This window comes from Hypanus sabinus, chromosome 2 (genome assembly GCF_030144855.1).
Source record: "Hypanus sabinus isolate sHypSab1 chromosome 2, sHypSab1.hap1, whole genome shotgun sequence".
Lineage (NCBI taxonomy): Eukaryota > Metazoa > Chordata > Chondrichthyes > Myliobatiformes > Dasyatidae > Hypanus > Hypanus sabinus.
In genome coordinates this window covers 83,132,825-83,154,842 of record NC_082707.1, presented here as the reverse complement: position 1 = coordinate 83,154,842, position 22,018 = coordinate 83,132,825, and the positions used below count along the sequence as shown (strand labels likewise).

Here is a 22,018-nt window from a genome sequence, read left to right as displayed (position 1 = left end):
TTAAATCCCCATTGGCAATGACAACAAATTCAACAACTTCTTCATGGAGAAATGGCAACTCGTGTATCTAAATCAAAATCATCTTTGAAAAATACTTGCTACTGGACTTTCCCATGAAGAAGTTGGTTCATCAGCTTCATTGGATGTACTCTGGGATCAGGGATTCCCTAATGACAAATCAATACTCCTACTCATCAATGGAATTGTCCTATTCAGAAGTCAATCGTTTCCATTACATCAGCTATTTCTTTTCCAGCTCCAGTGAATTATATTCTTCTTTTGCTACACTGCTAGTAGCTATAAGGTCTTCACAAATGCAGATTTATATACATAACCCATACAATAAATTACCTTCCCATATGCTATAAACAGCTCCTCAATTAACATAATTTTGAATAGACTTATTGACTTTTAAATGCTCCCATTGTTCAACTCAATGAAAGGGCTTACTTAATGAATTCCACTGGAACAAAAGTAGATCTGAATATTAAATAGTCCTTTACAGGGAGAAACAGACCTGCTGTGTTAATCACCTATTCCAACCTGGTTTATTTATTCTTAATCTACATAATATACAAGATACAGGCTTGAAAAAAGAACACTATACACAGAGTATCCCTGAGGAGTAAAGCAACACTTTGAGAACTAACTTTACAGTGTTTGGTCTTCAATAATCCCCCTTTTCAGCTTTTTAATCCATACTTACATACTTGTAACAAGCATACCTTCACTTTAATAATTTTGCTTTTGAAGCTGTCAAGAACAACAGTTACTTCATCACTACCAGGAGGCGAGTCTGCTCCATCATGGCTGAATAATGAAATAAAAACACAAACTTCAGAGAAGGGAAAAAAGTCACATTTTTAAAATCAGAAGCTGCAATTAAACAAAATGTTGAAATTTGGAAATTATTGCTTTGAGAAATAATTATTGATTTGCTTAAGAGCATTAAACACCAACATGTCATTTCACAGACACTGCTTCTGACTAGAACTACTGCACTATTTCCACATTGGCTCACTAGAAGTAGGCCAGTACTTTAAAAAGATCTCTCCAGGGAGAAAGGAGAGGGGAAAAGAGGGATCTCTGGGTGATTATGAGACCACACAGGTCTCCAACTACAACAAGGGCTCAGGGATACCATACCTGTAAATTTTATAAATATCTTCTGATCTTCCCTTCCTTAATCTGAGTGACCAAGCACCAGGGTTGGCTTTTAACTGGAAATAGCCCTGTTTAAAAAAGCAACATGGATATTTAGCTTCAATGTAGTCACCTTAATTATAGTTCACATTGGGGTTTTTTTTCAGTTAAAAAGCAAATTCAATATTTACTCATTTCCATTTAACTAAAACAGTATTTTTAAAATTCTAAGCGATTCTGTATTGTTTAATTGAAACAAATTATACTCCATCAAACCAAATGAACAGGGAACCTTGAGAGAGTAGGGGATTAAGAAAATATTATTTATGTGCAAATGATATACAGTCAAGAGTTTTTGAATGGCACAAGAACTCAACATGAGAATGCACTATTTTTAATGGTAGCTCCACCTTAGGACTGAATTACAAAATGGGTGGACACTTGCTGAAAGCTGTGGGATAAAGCAGGAACTACAGCCGCACAAGGGTTAAACCTGCTGTGGAGAAATTGATAGCGTGCTAGTTCAGGTGAATGGAGAATAGATGAAGTAGAAGCAGAGCTGAGAAGCCTTAAGGTCTAAAGTAACAGGATTACAAACATGTTTCCCGAAAGCTTAATATGACTTCCGTTGTCATAGTTTATAAGATCAAATGACATAAAAGCTTCTCACCTTGAGCATATTTTGTTTGGAATTACGGCCTCTGGATTCCAGAAATTATTTCATGAGTAGCTAATTGTGATTTTTAATTGGGATGAGATTTGCATATTGAGAATATTGAACACAAGGGATAGATTAAAGATTAGCTTTGTCACATGTACATTGAAATATCGAAACATACAGTGAAACATGTTGTTTGCGTCCACTCAAATCGAGGACTGTGCTGGGGGAAATCCCACAAGTGTCAGCAAACTTCTGAGCATGCCCACAACTTACTAACCCTTACTGTACATGCTTAGAAAGCGGGAGGAAGTCCACGTGGACATTGGGAGAACAAAAAAGAGCATATAACATTCAACTCAACTTGAAAAAGGAGGACATTTAATGAAAAATGATTTAAACAATGGACATTCACAGCATTCACACCATGGACAGAATACATATTAAAATCTTTGAATAAAATTTATATTAATGTTTGCAAAGCACGCTGACTACCTACCAAGTTTGCCATTACAATTGTGTCTACGATTACAGGGTTTGCATTTGTACCCAGCGTGAACTGGAGACCTCTGGGTGGTTGTCCAGTTGAAACATCATAACAATGTCCTTCCAGCAAAAGATACTCCAGTTCATACTCTGCTGCTATGCCACCATCAACCTGAAAATGAGAGTCAAAATGAGAGATTCGTATGGTTTGTACTTCTTCGGGAAATCAACTGCACAATGCTGGCTTTTTCCTAGTGTTATGCACACAAAAAGTAGTTTAGCTTTAAGGGAAAATATGACGACTGTTTTTCTAAACTCTTGCATCACTTGTAAAATTCAGACTGCATACAGTTGCAAGCGAAGGTTTGTGAACTCTTTGCAATTACCTGTGTTTCTGCATTAATTACTTATAAAGTGTGGTCTGATCTTCAGCCACATCACAATAATAAACAAACACAATCTGCCTAAAATAACAACACACAAACAATTGTACTTCTTCTTGTCAATACTGAGTACATCATTTAAGCAATCACAGACTAGGTTCAAAAAAGTATGTGAACCTCTGGGGTAATGCCTTCTACAAAAGTTATTTAGAGTCAGATGTTCCAATCGATGAGATGAGATTGGAGGTGTGGGTTGTAGAGGTGTACTACCCTATAAAATAGACAAAGTCAGGTTACTGATAGAGCCTGCTCTTCTCAAAAAAGATTCATTTATGTACATCATGCCTCGATCAAAACAACTTTCAGAGAACCTTAGAAGAAGAATTATAAAGATGCACGAAGCTGCAAAAGGCTACAAAAACAATTCTAAAGACCTGAGTGAGAATGCAGCTTTCTTAAACAGCGTGTTACTGAACCTACAAGGGAACATACTATCTTGGATCCGGTCTTGTGCAATGAGGCAGGTAAAATTAGGAATCCTGTAGTTAGGGATCCCGTTGGAAAGAGTGATCACAGTATGATTGAGTTTCTCATACAAATGGAGGGTGCAATAGTTGATCTAAAACTAGTGTATTATGCCCAAACAGGGGAGACTACAACAGGATAAGGGAGGAGTTGGATACAGTGGAATGGGAACACAGGCTATTTGGTGGGACGGTTGAAGAACGGTGGAAGACTTTCAAAGAGATTTTTCACAATGCTTAACAAAAGTATATTCCAGTTAAAAGCAAGTTCAGTAAGGATGGAGAGAGCTTTCCATGGACAACTAAGGAAATAAAGGAAGGCATCAAACTGTAAGCTCATGTGTACAAAGTCGCCAAGACTAGTGGGAACCTGGAAGATTGGGAAACGTTTAGAAAGCAACAAAGAACCACTAAGACAGCAATAAAGAAAGGGAAGCTAGATTATATGAAAATAAACTAACACAAAATATAAAAATGGATATTAGAAGTTTTTATAGTTTTATAAAGTGGAAAAGGGTGGCCAAAGTGAACGTTGGTACCTTGGAGTAACGGGAATTGATATTGGGTAATGAGGATATGGCCGAGACTTTGAATGACTATTTTGTTTTGGTCTCCACGGTGGTGGACATGTCTAACATGCCAAAGAGCAATGTTATGGATGTGATGGGAGGTGAGGACTTTGATACAATAGCCATCACTAAAGAGGTAGTGTTGTGCAAACTTGTGGGCCTAAAGATAGACAAGTTCCCCGGTCCTGATGGAATGCATTTCAGGGTGCTGAAAGAAATGGCAGATGTTATAGTTGAGGATTTGGTGTTAATTTACCAAAATTTTCTGGACTCTGACAGGTCCGAACAGATTAGAAGGCAGTGAATGTCAAACTACTGTTCAAAAAGGATGTAGGCCAGTTATTTTAACATCTATAGTTGGGAAAATGTTTGCAGCTATCATTAAAGAAGAAATAGCGAGGCATCTGGAAAGAAATGGATCCATCAGGCAGACACAGCATGAATTCAGTAATGGCAGGTTCTGTTTTGACAAACTTACTGGAGTTCTTTGAGGATATAACAAGTGTAGTATATAGAGGGGAACAGATGGATGTTATTTACTTGGATTTCCAGAAGGTGTTCAATAAGGTGCCACATAAAAGAATTATCCATAAGATAAGGATGCATAGAGTAGGGGATAATGTATTAGCATGGATGAAGAATTGGTTAACTAATAGAAAGCATAGAGTTGGGCTACACGTGTGTTTCACTGGTTGGCAATCAGCGGTGAGCAGTGTGCTGCAGGAGTTGGTGCTGGGCCCGCAAATGTCAACGATATACATTAACAATCTGGAAGAGGGGACCAAGTGTAATGCACCTAAGTTTGCTGATCACACTAAATTGAGTGGAAAAGCAAATTGTGCATGGGATATGGAGAGACTGCAGAGAGAGATAAATAAGTTAAGTGAGTGGGCAAGGAGTCTGGCAGATGGAGTCCAACGTTGGTAAATGCGAGGTCATCCACTTTGGAAGGGAAAATGGAATATCAGATTATTATTTAAATGGTACAAGACTGAAGCATGTTGCTGTTCAGAGGACTTGGCAATGTTTGTGCATGAATCGCAAAAGGTTGGTTTGCAGATGCAGCAGGCTATCAAGAAGGCAAATAGAATGTTGGTCTTCACTGCTAGAGGGATTGAATTTAAGAGCAGGGAGATTATGCTGCAACTGGACAGGGTACTGGTGAGGCCACGCCTGGAGTATTGTGTGCAATTCTGGTCTCCTTAGTTGAGGAAGGATATAATGGCTTTGGAAGCAATGCAGAGGAGGTTCACCAGGTTCTTTCCAGGGATGAGGGGGTTAGACTATGAGGAGAGATTAAGTCACCTGGGACTGTACTCACTGGAATTAAGAAGGATGAGAGATCACATATAAGCATATCAAATTAAGAAAGGGATAGATAAGATAGAGGCAGGAAAGTTGTTTCCACTGGTAGATGAGACTAGAACTAGGGGATATAGCCTCAAGATTTGGGGGATTAAATTTAGGATGGAGATGAAGTAGAACTGCTTTTCCCAAAGAGTGGTGAATCTGTGGAATTCTCTGCCCAATGAAGCAGTGGAGGCTACATCAGTAAATATATTTATGACAAGGTTGGATAGATTTTTGCATAGGAGGGGAATTAAGCACTATGGGGAAAAGGCAGGTAGATGGAGATGAGTCCATGATCTTATTGAATGGCAGAGCAGGCTCAACAGGCCAGATGGCCTACTCCTGTCCTATGTCTCATTTTCTTATGTTCATCAATCCACAGTAAGAGAAATTGTCTACAAATGGAGGAAAGTCAGTACTGTTGCTACTTTCTTTAGGAGTGGGCATCCTGCAAAGGTCACAAGAAGAGCACAATAAGCAATGCTGAAGGAGGTGAAAAAAAAACCAAGGGTAATTGAAAAAGACCTGCAGAACTCTTTAGAACTTGCTAAAATCTCTGTGTGTCCACTATAAGAAAAACACTGAACAAGAATGGTGTTCATGGAAGGACACCACAGAAGAAACCACTGCTTTCTAAAAAAATATTGCTGCACATCTCCAGTTTGCAAAAGACTGCCTGGATGCTCCACAAAGCTTCTGGGACAATATTCTGTGGACAGATGAGACATAAGTTGAACTTTTTGGCAGAAATGCACACTGCTTTGTTTGGAGGAAAACGGGCACTGCACACCAACACCAAAATCTCATCCCAACTGTGAAAGCAGTATTGTGGTTTGGGGCTGCTTTGCACCCTCCGGGCCCGGACAGCAAGACAATGATCTGAAACTCAACAGCAATTCAACAAGAGAATGGTTTAAAAGAAGAAAATTTGTGTTTTGGAATGGCCAAGTCAGAGTCCAGACCTTAACCCAATCGAGCTGCTATGGCACGTTGTGAAGAGGGCTGTTCTTGCAAGGAATTCCAGAAATATTGATGAACTGAAACAGTTCTGTACAAAGGTATGGGTCAAAATTCCTCCTCACCATTGTGCAAGTTTGATCAGCAGCTACAGGAAACGTTTGGTGGTTATTGCTGCTAAGGGAGGTTCTACCAGTTATTAAATACAAGGGTTCACATACTTTTGCCTGGTTTGTGAATGATTAAACATTGTGTTCAATAAAGACATAAGAAGTACAACTGTTTGTGTGTTATTACTTTAGGCAGCTTGCATTTGTCTTAGATGAAGGTCAGACAACATTTTATGAGTAATTAATGTAGAAAACCAGGTAAATGCAAAGGGTTCAAAAACTTTTTTCTTGCAACTGAAAACCCTGGTACAATTTGATTTTGCCACCCCAAAAGAATTACAGCATTAGGGACAAATTGGAAGATATCATTCCTAATTCAGTACTCCTTTAGGAAGTACTCCAGGGAGTTTCACCACACTTCCCAGTTGTTGGGCAGTGCCAGGACAACACACACCATTTCTTGCAACATTGAGGCTAAGTACATAACACAACAAATTAAATACCTTTCGCCACAAAAAAAAACAACTAGCTCAAATAATCCCAGATATATACTTGGGCCCTGAGCTCCAAACACCTTCCACTGCAACCTGCAAACTGCCAGACTCAAGGTACCTTTTCCCTGCTTCTGAAGCCATATCCCTCTGCTCAATCTCGGGCTTAATAAAACCTGCTACCCTTGAAACTCCCAGCTGATCCTCATGTACTGCTCAACAACAATACGTCCATCCTTTCTCCTAACTTTCTCATTCCACACAACCTGCTGATCCCTGCATCCCACTGCTAGCCCTCTCTTTTTCTACCAGATGTAATCCAAGGCAATTCTGTTCCCCACCTCCACCTCCTAACCAAACTCTCAGATACACCTTGGGGAAAAAGAACAAAGCAAGACAATGAAAATGTCCAATGCTGTATCCATGGGTCCTAGTCACAGTTGAAGCTTGATGGAGTGGACTACAACCAAAACAATCATTGGTCCCAGTCTCCACACCATTGCAGCACACCCCATTGACTGCAGTAGAGTTCCTGTGCAACTTCCTGGCGACTGGAAAAGCTAGTTCAACTATGGATAGTGCAGAGGAAAAGACATCCCTCACATCTGTGCCACTTCTAATGAAGAAGCATCCAATTAGCTCTATTTTTCTCTTTCTCCACAACCTGTATTCTGTTTTTTCCTTTGGAGTATACATCTAATTTCCTTTTGGAAGTCACGGTTGAATTCACTTCCACCTTTTCAAGTAGTGTTTTCCAGATGATAGCAATCTAGTGTGCAATTAATTCTCATCCCAGCCTTTGTTATTTTGTTGACTACCCGAGATTCATGCCTTCTGGTTATAAACTCACTCATCAATGAAAACAGTTTCTCTTTAGTTTCTCAACCAGAACTCTCCAATTTCAGCATTTCTGTAAGTTTATCCCTTCACAGCCTCTGCTCCAAAGCAGACTATGCTCATTTCTTTCATCCTGCAACATGACTAAAGTCTCTCAATCATCAAATAAATCTATTAAGTACCATCTCCTAGAATCGGCATCATGTAAGATATTGAACCCCAAATTGAATGCAGAGTTCCTACCAGTAATCATGATCAATAAAACACTTGAAAACTTCTACAAAAGTACAGTGGAGAGCAACTGCACAGGATTGAAAGAAACTATGGAAAGTTGTAAAATTAGTCAGCTCCATCATGGGCACTAACCTCCATAGTATCCAAGACATTTTCAAGGAGTGGTACCTCAAGAAAGGCAGCGTCATTTATTAAGGACCCTCATCACTCAGGACATGCTCCCTTCTTCACTGTTACTATCAGGAAGGAGGTACAGAACCCTGAAGGCACACAATCAGCGATTCAGGATCAGCTTCTTCCCCTCTGCCATCCAATTCCTAAATGGATATTGAACCCATGAACACTGCCTGACTGTTATAATTATTTCTACAAACCCCATTTCCAGAAAAGTTGGGATATTTTCCAAAATACAATAAAAGCAAATATCTGTGATACGTTAATTCACATGAACCTTTATTTAACTGACAAAAGTACAAAGAAAAGATTTTCAATAGTTTTACTGAACAACTTAATTGTATTTTGTAAAGATACACAAATTTAGAATTTGATGGCTGCAACACACTCAACAAAAGTTCGGACAGAGTTAAAATAAGATTGAAAAGTGCACAGAATATTCAAGTAACACCGGTTTGGAAGAATCCACATTAAGCAGGCTAAGTGATAGTAGGTGAGGGGAGGTCAGCAGGAGACGCTCATGGAGTGAGCACTGTTTCAGATTCGCTCCATAACCTTTACTTTTTTTAACCTATGATCACCCTTATTTAACTTACTTTTACCTATACCAAAAGATTCTTGCTACTTTTTTGGACTTATCTTTAAGAGTTTATTGTGAATTTTGAAGGAATGAATACAGAAATGGCTCTGAGATCTAAAGGGCGAGACCCTGGGAAAGATTCTAATGGGAACGGGAAGAAGAAAAAGACTGATCCTAAGCGCATTGAATTGACTTATGAAATGTTATTGGAGGTTTTAAATCAAAAATTTGAAGAACAATGACAAATTTTCAAACAAGATATAAAGGCTTTTCAGGATTATATGGATAAGTGATTCAGTAGTTAACCAGCAGCAAGCTCTAATCACAACTTTGCAAGAGGACGCTCGAAAGCGAGACTTGATCATTGAAAAACTGGAGCAGAAATTATCTTCGACGATTAAACAGGTGGAAACACTTAAAGCGAAGAGTGTTGACTTTGAAAATCGGTCCAGAAGACAGAACTTACGCATACTTGGTCTCCCGGAAGGTATTGAACAATGGGACCCCTCGAAGTATTTTGCTCAACTTTTAAAGGATGCGTTCCCTTCTGTATTCCCAGACAGTCCTCCGTTACTTGATCGCGCTCACAGAATTATGTGTCGATCACCGAGTGCTTCAGCTAAACCACCGGTTGTAATTGTCCGATTTCATTATGTGCATGTTAAAGAGCAACTTATTCGTGTGGCTCGGCATGTAGGGATGGACAAATTCCAAGAATTTGCTTTTCGATTAGTGGAAGATTTTAGTCCAGAAGTAATGAAGGCAAGGCTTCTATTTAAACCTCTGATGTCCGAATGTTATGAGAAAAATTTAAAACCTGCGCTCTTATACCCTGCGAAGCTCAGAATCTCGCCTCCCAATGCATCACGGCGTACTTTCTTTTCTACATCTGAAGCGAGAAACTTTCTGAATGAGAACTTCCCTACTGCTGCGGATTCTCGTCTTCAATAATGAGTGATTCTGATCGTTGTAAGATGGTTTTTGTTTCCAAATCCAGATTTTGTTTCTGGCTATTGATGTAGGTTTACTCTATATTTTATACTCTAGCTAAAGTTTTTTTTTGATGTACTAATCTTTTTATTTTACTTACTGTACTTTATTTTTGGTCATTATTATTAATCCTTCGAAGGTGAATTTTTTTTTACTAAAATGGCGGTTTCTTCTCTAAAATATTTTTGTTTTTTTTTATTTCGCCTTTTTTTTCCTCTCATCTTCTTCCTATAATGCTTTTCTTATCACAGTTTAAATTTTTTTTGGTTTGTTTAGGTTTTAACCCAATTTATAAGTTACTAGTGATTATATTCTTTTTGGGTTTTTTTACTAGCAATTATATTAAGAAGTTTGGTTTCAGTATAGTGATTATTATTTCTTTAGAGTTTGGGTGGATCTTTTTTTATCCTTTATATACGGAGTTGCCTTTTGCTGATATGGGGGTAGATTTAGTTTCATTCCTCTTTTTTCCCAGCCTTCTCCTGGCTGGGGTGGCTTTTTCTCCTCTTGGGTGGGGGGTGGGGGGTCTATTTCTAAATCTTAAGCTCTTTACACCAGTTGTTTTTAGCTTTTTCATTTGGGCTGATTTTAAGCTACTAAAATGTCCGTGTTGTCGTCATTTCTGGGTCCGCCCCTTATTTTTGTTCCTCTTCCGGGTGCATGAGTTCATAATTTGGTTAACCCTTTATACACCAAAGGGCTGATTTCAGAAATATGGCTCAGACCATTAATTTTGTCTCTTGGAATACGAATGGCTTAAACCATCCGATTAAACGGAAAAAGATTTTCAAAGTATTCCAAGGACTGAATGCACATATTATTTTTGCACAAGAAACTCATGTGAGGAAAGAGGACAAGTATCGCTTTTTTTGGTTTTGGAGGGGTCAACAGTACTATTCGAATTCGAATGCCAAAGTAAGGGGAGTTTCAATTTTTATTGACTCCTCTATTGCATTTGTCCAACACAATATTTTTTCGGATCCGAATGGTAGATTTTGTTAATTACTGGCTTACTTTTTAACAAAAAGGTTGCTATGGTTAATGTTTATGCTCCAAATGTGGATTATCCCGATTTTTTTAAGTCCTTATTTACTTCTCTACCTAATCTAAATGAATATAAGTTAATAATGAGTGGTGACTTTAATTGTTGTTTAAATCCTTTGTTGGACAGATCTATATCTACTCAGACTTTACCTAATAAGTCGGCCACTTATATTAACTCTTCTTTGACTGATAATGGAATTTTTGATATTTGGAGATTTCAGCATTCTAAGGACAAAGAGTTTTCATTTTTCTCACATGTTTATCATTCCTACTCGAGAATTGATTATTTTTTTATTGACTCTTGTTTTATTCCATAGGTAATTGGTTGTAATTATGATATTATAGCCATTTCTGACCATGCTCCGTTAAAACTTTATATTAAATTTACGGATACAGCTTCTAATGCCAGACAATGGCGATTTGATTCTACCTTACTGCAAGATCTGGATTTTATTAAATTTATGAAGGAAAAGATTGATTTCTTCTTTTCAACTAATTCAATGGATGATATTTCTCGCGGAACACTTTGGGACACTTTTAGAGCATATATACGTGGACAGATTATCTCTTACTCTGTTGGTCTGAGAAAACGCATTAAGAAGGAAACTCTTTTATTGGTTGATAAAGTTAAAGAGATTGACAAGAAATATTCGACTATTCCGAGTGAGGAGCTTTACAAACAAAGGGTTGAACTTCAAATGGAACATAGTTTATTACTTACATCTTCGATTGAAAATCAATTAATGAAAACCAGATCTGATTTTTATATACATAGTGATAAATCGGGTAAACTGTTAGCGAGTCAATTGAAGAATGCTTCGGTTAAACGTCAAATTACTGAGATTCGTCAGCAGAATGGGGATCTGACAGTTAACCATAATGAGATAAACAAATCTTTTCAAGATTTTTATACCTCCCTGTATCATTCTGAATTCCCTCATGATTATAATATCATGTATGATTTTCTTGGGAAATTGAATTTTCCAATATTATCATCAGATGATCTTTCAATATTAGAAACTCCTATTACAGATGCAGAAATTAAAGGGGTTATTTCCTCTATGAATTCTGGGAAAGCACCGGGTCCAGATGGGTATACTGTAGAATTTTTAAAATGTTTTTCCGCCACTCTTTCTCCTTGGTTATGCAGGGTTTTTGAAGAAGCAATTAGATAATTCCACAATCTTTTTATAGAGCTTCCATTTCTTTAATATTGAAGAAAGACAAAGACCCTACTGACTGTGCATCCTATAGACCAATATCCTTATTGAATGTAGATTCCAAGATCTTTTCCAAGTTACTGGCATCCAGGCTGGAGAAGGGATTACCTCAAATTATCTCGGAAGATCAAACTGGTTTTATTAAAAATCGCTATTCTTTTCTCAATGTTAGGAGATTATTGAATATTGTTTATACTCCTTCACATAGCACTTCAGAATGTGTCATTTCATTAGATGTGGAGAAAGCATTTGATAGAGTTGAATGGCCATACTTATTTACTGTGCTTGAGAAGTTTAATTTTAGTCCGACATTCATTTCCTGGATTAAACTGATATATCATACTCCAGTAGCCTCGGTGCTTACTAACAATCAAAGATCTCCCTTTTTTCGTTTATTTTGGGGTACTAGACAAGGCTGTCCTCTTAGTCCATTATTATTTGATATTGCTTTAGAACCTTTGGCAATTGCTATCAGAGAATCACAGAACATTTTTGGCATTAATCGTGGGACGGATATACATAAGCTATCGTTATATGCAGATGATTTTTTATTATTTATAATAATCCTGAGAAATCCATTCCTGCAGTTATATCATTGTTGGCTCAATTTAGTAATTTTTCCGGGTATAAATTAAATATTAATAAGAGTGAATTGTTTCCATTAAATAGACAGGTTCCAATGTATAGAAATTTACCTTTTAAATTAGTTAATGACTCTTTTATTTATTTAGGGATTAAAATCACCAAAAACTATAAGGACTTATTTAAGGTTAATTTTTTACCCCTAATCGATCAGATTAAATGTTTGTTTACTAAGTGGTCACCAGTATTTTTATCTCTGATAGGTCAGATTAATGCTATTAAGATGGTTATTTTACCCAAGTTTTTATATATATATTCCAAGCGGTACCAATTTTTATTCCAAAATCTTTTTTTGCTAATGTTGATTCAAAAATTTCCTCATATATATGGCAGAATAAAAATCCTAGATTAGGTAAAAAAAATATTTACAGAAGGCAAGGAAGGAAGGTGGATTGACATTGCATAATTTTAGATTTTATTATTGGGCAGTCAATATCCGATATTTGATGTGTTGGTTAAAGGATTGGGGGGGGACATAACGTGATGACGTAGGATCGAGACGCTGGAACTCAGCCCTCCCGTAAAAAAGTTAATAAATTAATGTTTAAGGGAAGAAAAGTCAATCAATACTTTTTTAAGGTTACTCATAAACTACTCTGTATTGTTTTAAGCTATGCCTCATAAACAGAGGATGAAGAAAACTACTTCCGCGAAGACCGCTCAAGTTGGAACAGAATCAAGGCCTACTTCTACCGAAGAACCGCGGACTCAGGTACAACACACCACCGGTGAAACAGAACAGGAGACCGCGGCAGCATCAGCCATTTCTAAAGGAAAGGATCAACGAGAACTGCGCATGCGCAAAGGAACGAGCATGCGCAAACGAGTGCAACCAGAACTACGAAACCCAGCAACGACTGAAACCGACAGTGAAAGTGAGTCTGCGAGAGAGTCGGACTCTCTGGAAAAATCAGACGAAGATGGAGATGAAAGTTCCTCTGAAAATACAAAAAAGACTTTGAGGCAAATAATGCATAAATTAGAAAAATTAAATGCATTAAAAGTAATTAAAGAAAAAATAACAAAAATGGAGGCTATGTTTGATAAAATGACAAAGAAACAGGAAAAAAATGGAAAAAAAAATTACAGATTTGGAAGTCAAAGTGGAAGAAATGGATGGAAGAATGAAGAAGATGGAAGATGATAATGATGCCTGGACATCAGAAAGAAAACAACTCGTGGGAAAAATTGATAAGCTCGAAAATTTTAGTAGACGCAACAATATTAAAATTGTTGGACTTAAAGAAGGTACCGAAGGAGAAGACCCAATAAATTTTTTTCAAAAATGGATTCCTGAAAAATTGGAAATGGGAGAAGAAACTTCAATTGAGATTGAAAGGGTGCACAGAGCCTTAAGACCAAGATCTCAAGATGATCAAAATCCGCGATCAATTTTGATAAGATGTTTAAGATACCAGGATAAAGAAAAGATTTTGAAGGCGGCTGCCCAAGGTGCTAAAAGAAGAAAAGGTCCATTGATGATAGCAGAGAAACCAGTTCTTTTTTATCCTGATATAAGTTATAACCTTTTGAAGAGAAAGAAAGAATTCAATCCAGCTAAAAATGTTTTATGGAAAAAAGGTTATAAGTTTTTAATGCGTCACCCAGCAACACTGATAATTTTTTTGGAGGAGGGAAAAAGATTTTTTCCTGATTATCGAGAAGCGGAGGTGTTCGCACAAAAACTCCCATCTCTTCGCTAATTAAACGTAGAGACTTCTAAATGTAATGGTTAAAGATGAAGACAGAGATAGCGAATGGAACTGATGGACATTTAAGGATGATATAAGGGAGAAAAGTAAAACTTTAGAAATAATAACTGAGAATAGTATGTTTTTTTTATATATATATACTTTTTATGTTGCGGGGGGGCTGGGGAGCTTTGAATCGGTTACTACGGGATTCACGTGTGTAATCATGGCGACTGCCATGACCCGTACAATAGAGGGGGGTAATGTTGTGTTTTTTTTCCTTTCACAACATTAGTAGGGAGGTATTTTGTTTTTTTCTTTATTTTCTATTTTTCTTCTATTCTTTTGTCTGGATGATTGGTGGGGACACACATAGCAACATGGAGACTTCTAAAAAGATTTCCCAGGATACAATGAAAGTTGAAAGATTAAGTATTATTATAGATTGGAGTAACATAATTAAAAATAATGACTAATCTATTGAATTTTTTAAGTTTTAATGTTAATGGGCTTAATGGACCAATAAAAAGAAAAATAATTTTAACATACATTAAAAAAATGAAAATAGATATAGCTTTCTTACAAGAAACTCATTTAACGGAAATAGAACATCAGAAATTAAAAAGAGACTGGGTTGGAAATGTCATTGCAGCTTCATTTAACTCAAAGGCGAGAGGAGTTGCAATTTTGGTTAATAAAAATTTACCAATTAAAATACAAAATGTATTAACTGATTCGGCAGGAAGATATTTAATTATACATTGTCAAATTTTTTCAGAACTATGGACTCTTATGAATACTTATGCACCAAATGAAAATGATGTAAAATTTATAGAGGAGGTCTTTTTGAATTTGGCTAACGCACATGATAAAATATTAATAGGTGGAGATTTTAATTTTTGTTTAGATCCAGTTTTAGATAGATCAACAAAGGCTATTACAAAATCAAAAGTAGCAAAATTAACTCTATCATTGATGAAAGATTTAAATTTGATTGATATATGGAGAAGAATCAATCCAAAAGAAAGGGATTATTCATTCTATTCAAATAGACATAAAACATACTCAAGGATAGATTTTTTCCTATTATCAACAAATACTCAAGATAGAGTGAAAAATGTGGAATATAAAGCAAGAATATTGTCTGATCACTCTCCTTTAATAATGACAATGATAATGATAGATAAAGAGGAATCAATTTATAGATGGAGATTTAATTCAATTCTACTAAAACATCAAGATTTTTGTGATTTTATGAAAAAGCAGATTCAGTTCTTTTTAGATACAAATTTACATTCAGTTGATGATAAATTTATATTGTGGGAAGCAATGAAAGCATATTTGAGAGGCCAGATAATAAGTTATACTTCTAAAATTAAGAAGGAATATATGATAGAAATAGATCAATTGGAAAAAGAGATTATAAAATTAGAAAAAGAATCTCTAAGAAATATGACAGAAGAAAAACGGACAACTTATTAATAAGAAGTTAAAATATAATACACTCCAGACATATCAAACAGAAAAAGCAATTATGAGAACTAAATAGAGATATTATGAACTAGGTGAAAGATCACATGAAGTTCTTGCATGGCAGTTAAAAACAGATCAGATTTCCAAAACAATAAATGCAATTCAAACAAAAGTGAATGAAATTACTTATAAGCCTCTAGAAATTAATGAGGCTTTTAAGAATTTTTATTCTGAGTTGTATAAATCAGAATCAAAGAATGATGATGTTAAGATAGAAGAATTTTTATCACAAATAACTCTTCCAAAATTAAATACAGAAGAACAGAAGGGATTAGATACGTCTTTTACATTGAAGGAAGTTGAAGAAGCTTTGGGATCACTTCAAAGTAATAAATCTCCAGGAGAAGATGGTTTTCCACCTGAATTTTATAAAAAGTTTAAAGATTTATTAATTCCTCCTTTTATGGAGTTAATATATCAAGCGGAAAGAATGCATAAACTTCCAGAATCTTTTTCAACAGCTATTTTAATAGTATTGCCAAAAAAAGATAGAGACGTTTTAAAACCAGCATCATATAGACCTATTTCTTTATTAAACACCGATTATAAAATAATAGCAAAAATCTTATCTAATAGATTATCTAAATGCTTACCAAAATTAGTGCATATGGATCAAACAGGATTTATCAAAAATAGACAATCGGCAGATAATGTAACCCGGTTATTTAGTATAATCCATTTAGCGCAAAAGAGGGAGGAAATGAGTGTGGCAGTTGCTTTAGATGCAGAAAAAGCATTTGATAGATTGGAATGGGATTTTTTATTTAAGGTATTGGAAAAATATGGATTAGGAACATCATTTATAAAATGGATTAAAACCTTAAATACTAACCCCAAAGCTAAAGTAGTGACAAATGGTCAAATTTCAACATCATTTCAATTAACAAGATCAACTAGGCAAGGTTGCCCATTATCACCTGCTTTGTTTGTGTTGGCAATAGAACCACTAGCTGAATTAATTAGAATGGACCCAGATATTAAGGGTTTCAGAGTTAATCAGGAAGAATACAAGATTAACTTATTTGCTGATGATGTTCTACTTTATTTAACAGATCTATTACATTCACTACGCAAATTATCTTATAGATTAGAAGAATATGGGAAAATATCGGGTTATAAAATAAATTGGGATAAAAGTGACATTTTACCTTTTACTAAAGGAGATTATAATCAATGTCGATTAATAACTCAATTTAGATGGCCAGCAAATCGTATAAAATATTTAGGTATAAGAGTTGATAATGACATAAAAAACTTATACAAATTAAATTATTTACCACTTTTGAAAAAAATTCAGGAAGATCTTGATATATGGATGGCATTACCAATAACATTAGTAGGTAGAGTAAATACTATAAAAATGAATATATTCCCTAGACTACAATATTTATTTCAATCATTACCAATACAATTACCCCAGAAGTTTTTTCAAGAGTTAAACAAATATGTGAGGAAATTTCTCTGGAAAGGTAAGATGTCAAGAATATCGTTGGAAAAATTGACATGGAAATTTGATCTAGGAGGATTACAACTTCCAAATTTTAAGAATTATTATAAAGCAAATCAACTTAGATTTATTGCATCTTTTTTCGAGGAAGATAGACTGGCATGGATTAGAATAGAACTAGATAAAATAGGAGAAAACGTACCAGAAGATTTTATATACAAATGGGAATCTAAATGGATATGGGAAAAGAAAGAATCTCCTATATTAAAACATTTGATTTATTTATGGAATAAGATAAATGTTGATGATGAGACAAAAAAATCTTTATTAGCAAAGAGATCTTTAATTCAGAATAGACTTATTCCTTTCACAATGGACAATCAACTTTTATATAATTGGATTCAAAAAGGGATTAGATATATAGGGAATTGTTTTGAAGGAGGTATATTAATGTCATTTGATCAATTAAAGAATAAATATAAAGTATCAAATAACACTTTATTTTGTTACTTTCAATTAAGGGCTTATTTAAGAGAAAAATTAGGTCAAACAATGTTATTGCCGAAACCTAATGAAATAGAAATTTTAATTCAAAAAGGAAATATTAAAAAATTTATATCTTGTATGTATAATTTGATTCAAAAACAGGCAATTAAACAAAGAATCCATAAGTCAAGTCAAAAATGGGAAAGTGATTTGAATATTAAAATTGAAGAAACAAATTGGTCAAGACTATGTCTTGATAGTATGACAAATACAATAAATGTTCGGTTAAGATTAGTGCAGTATAATTTTCTACATCAATTATATATTACACCACAAAAAATAAATAAATTAAATCCAAACTTATCGGATCAGTGTTTCTGATGTAACCAGGAAACTGGTACTTTTTTACATTCTACATGGTCTTGTTCTAAAATTCAACCTTTTTGGACAAATTTAAGACTTTTACTGGAACAAATTACAGGAACACAATTTCCTCATAATCCAATATTACTCTTATTAGGTGATATTGAAGGGATAAAACCAAAACTCAAACTAAATAAATACCAGAAAGAATTTATAAAAATTGCACTGGCAATAGCCAAAAAAGCTATTGCAGTTACTTAGAAATCGGATACATATTTAAGTATAGACTCTTGGAAGAAAGAAATCTATGGTTGTATTCCATTAGAAAAAATTACTTATAATTTAAGAGATAAATATGAAACATTTCTGAAAATTTGGAGCCCTTATTTACAAAAGACAGGATTAAATCTATAGATGCTCTGAAGATGAAACAATTGGTTATTTGGGGAAAGAAATAAATATACATATTAAAGTTTTTACGAATTCCATGGAGCATGTGGAGATCTTCCAACAACCAGGCATTCTTTCTTTCTTTTTTTTTTCTCTTTCTCTTTTTTTTTCTATAGGGCAGTTAGGGGGGAGGGGTTAAGGGGAGGGGGGGAAGGGTTATATACATTTTTTTTCATACTGGATTTTGTAACTACTTAAAAATGCAATAAAAAAAGTTTAAAAAAAAGGATTGGGATTCATCTTTTAGCCCTCATTGGGTGAACCTGGAAATTAAATCTGTACAAGGATTTTCATTGGGTTCTATTTTAGGGTCTTCTCTTCCCTTTGCTCTTTCTAAATTGCAGAAACGAATTGACAATCCGATAGTTAAACATACTTTACGTATATAGTTTTAATTTCGGAAATTTTTTTGGGTTGACTCAGTTTGTTTTAAATATTCCTATTGTATCTAATTGGTTTTTTTATCCTTCTATTATAGACCAAGCTTATTCAGCTTGGAAGACTAAAGGATTACAACGTTTTTCCGATTTATTTTTGGATAATTGTTTTATGTCTTTTGAACAATTATCTAATAAATACAACTTGCCTAGATTTCATTTTTTTAGATATTTACAGATTAGGAATTTCTTAAATACTGTACTTCCTACCTTTCCAAATCTTGTGTCTTCAGGTATTTTGGAGAATTTGTTTGAACTAAATCCTGCTCAGAAAGGGCTAATATCAAAACTTTACAATATAATTATGAAGATACGTTCAGAGCCCTCCTATAAGTTTGAAAATGATTGGGAAAGAGAACTTAACCTTACTATCCCTATTGAGAATTGGAATAAAATTCTTCAATTAGTTAATACATCATCTACATGTGCTAAACATTCATTAATACAGTTTAAGGTTGTGCATAGGGCTCATATGTCCAAGGATAAATTGGCTCATTTTTATTCCTATATAAATCCTATTTGTGACAGATGTCATTCAGAGATAGCGTCTTTAACTCATATGTTCTGGTCTTGTCCGCTTTTGAAAAAATATTGGAAAGACATTTTTGATATTATTTCCACTGTATTGAACATTGATTTACAACCTCATCCTATTATTGCAATTTTTGGTTTACCAATGATGGACATTTCATTTATCCTCTTCGGCTTGTCGAATGATTGAATTTCTTACATTAATGGCTAGAAGATCTATTTTGTTGAATTGGAAAGAAATTAATCTTCCTACTGTATTTCATTGGTTTTCTCAAACTATGTTATGTCTAAATTTAGAAAACATTAGAAGTGTTCTATTTGATACTTCCATTAAATTTGAAAAGATATGGAAACCATTTATTCAATATTTTCATATGATGTAATATGACCCTGTTCCAAGCCCATTTGTTTTTCCAGTTTTGATTTTACATATGTTGAGAGGATCGGAATTGACGACGCTGATAATTTTGTATCTTTGTTAGATATTATAAACAGCCCTTTTCTTTTCATTGTTTCTTTTTCCGTTCTTTTTTTTCTTATTAGTTATTAGATTGTTAGATTAGTTTTTTTGCATAAATTTTTTTTTCTTTTTCTGTTTTCTGTTTTTTTTTAATACATATTACGATATACCTAGGTTTGCCTTGTTTATTGGTTACTTGTATCATCCATGATTTGGGAAGACTCATTTATACTGTAACTATTGCTTATGTATTCACTCATGTTCAGTTGAAATGCGTACGTTTGCAATCCCATTATCTATGTATCAATCTTATTATGTTGATATTAATAATAATAATAATAAAAAGATTGGAAAAGATAGTAGCTGAGGTATCATGACTGGGTATAAAAGTAGCGTCCATTAAAGGCTCAGTCTTTGCAAGCAAGGATGGGTCGTGGCTCACCCCTTTGTGCCAAAATTCGTGAGAGAATTGTTAGTCAGTTCAAAATGAACATTTCCCAACACAAGATTGCAGAGAATTTAGGTCTTTCAACATCTGCAGTACATAATATTGTGAAAAGATTCAGAGAATTCAGAGACATCTCAGTGCGTAAAGGGCAAGGTCGAAAACCACTGCTGAATGCACGTGATCTTCAGGCCCTCAGGCGGTACTGCCTAAGAAGCCGTCATGCTACTGTGACAATTATAGCCACCTGGGCTCAGGAGTACTTTGGAAAACCATTGTCACTTAACACAGTCCATCGCTGCATCCAGAAATGCAACTTGAAACTGTATTACGCAAGGAGGAAGCCATACATCGACTCTATGCAGAAACACCGGTGAGGTCTCTGGGCCCGAGCTCATCTCAGATGGACCGAAAGACTGTGGAACCGTGTGCTGTGGTCAGATGAGTCCACATTTCAGCCAGTTTTTGGAAAAAACGGGCGTCTAGTTCTCTGTGCCAAAGATGAAAACGACCATCCTGATTGTTATCAGCGAAAGGTGCAAGAGCCAGCATCTGTGATGGTATGGGGGTGCATCAGTGCCCACGGCATGTGTGAGTTGCATGTATGTGAAGGTACCATTGACTCTGAGGCGTATATTAGGATTTTAGAGAGACATACGTTGCCATCAAGGCGACGTCCCTTCCCGGGACGTCCATGCTTATTTCAGCAGGACAATGCCAGACCACATTCTGCACAGGCTACAACAGCATGGCTTTGTAGACACAGAGTGCGTGTGCTTGACTGGCCTGCTGCCAGTCCAGATCTATCTCCTATTGAAAATGTATGGCGCATTATGAAGAGGAGAATCAGACAACGGAGACTACGGATTGTTGAGCAGCTGAAGTCTTATATCAAGCAAGAATGGACAAAATTTCCAATTGAAAATCTACTACAATTAGTATCCTCAGTTCCAAAATGATTAAAAAGTGTTATTAAAAGGAAAGGTGATATAACACAATGGTAAACATGCCTCTGTCTTTTGTTGAGTCTGTTGCAGCCATCAAACTCTAAATTTGTGTATATTTACAAAATACAATTAAGTTGGTCAGTAAAACTATTGAAAATCTTTTCTTTCTACTTTTGTCAGTTAAATAAAGGTTCACGTGAATTAACATATCACAGATTTTTGTTTTTATTGCATTTTGGAAAATATCCCAACTTTTCTGGAAATGGGATTTGTATTTTTGTAATACTACTTTTAAGTTAACTATTTAACATACTGTAATTTATTTATTTTTCTATATTCATCATGTATTGCATTGAACTGCTGCTGCTAAGTTAACAAATTTGAGGACATTGGCCAGTGATACTAAACCTGGTTCTGATATTTTTAGCACAACTTTGTTCACACCAGATAAGATTATTTTAGAGAAAACAAATACATAGGTATCCACTTCTCTACGTACTTTTCAAAATAATCCTGCACCAGTGTCAGTTGACTTCTTTATTTCAGAATCAGGATCAGGGTTATTATCACCGGCAGGTGTCATGAAATCTGTTAACTTAGCAGCAGCAGTTCAATGCAATATGTAATATAGAAGAAAAAATAATAATAAATAAGTAAATCAATTACAGTATACTTATATTGAATAGATTAAAACTCGTGCAAAATACAAAAATAATGCATATTAAAAAAGTGAGTTAGTGTTCACAGGTTCAATGTCTGTTTAGGAATCAGATGGCAGAGGGGAAGAAACTGTTCCTGAAACGCTGACTGTGTGCCTTCAGGCTTCTGTACCTCCT

General features: G+C 35.1%; 1 protein-coding gene across 2 annotated transcripts in view; it reads right to left on the bottom strand.

The window, feature by feature from the left end:
- The window catches only part of uggt1 (UDP-glucose glycoprotein glucosyltransferase 1), a 180,228-nt gene that overhangs the window by 45,798 nt on the left and 112,412 nt on the right, over window positions 1–22,018 (bottom strand). For both annotated transcript variants that reach the window (XM_059949051.1, XM_059949058.1), the window contains 3 exons: window positions 2,301–2,459; window positions 1,147–1,232; window positions 726–810 (listed from right to left, as the gene is read on the bottom strand). In XM_059949051.1, the coding sequence (XP_059805034.1) occupies window positions 726–810; window positions 1,147–1,232; window positions 2,301–2,459 (330 nt within the window). The remainder of the gene's footprint in view (window positions 1–725; window positions 811–1,146; window positions 1,233–2,300; window positions 2,460–22,018) is intronic.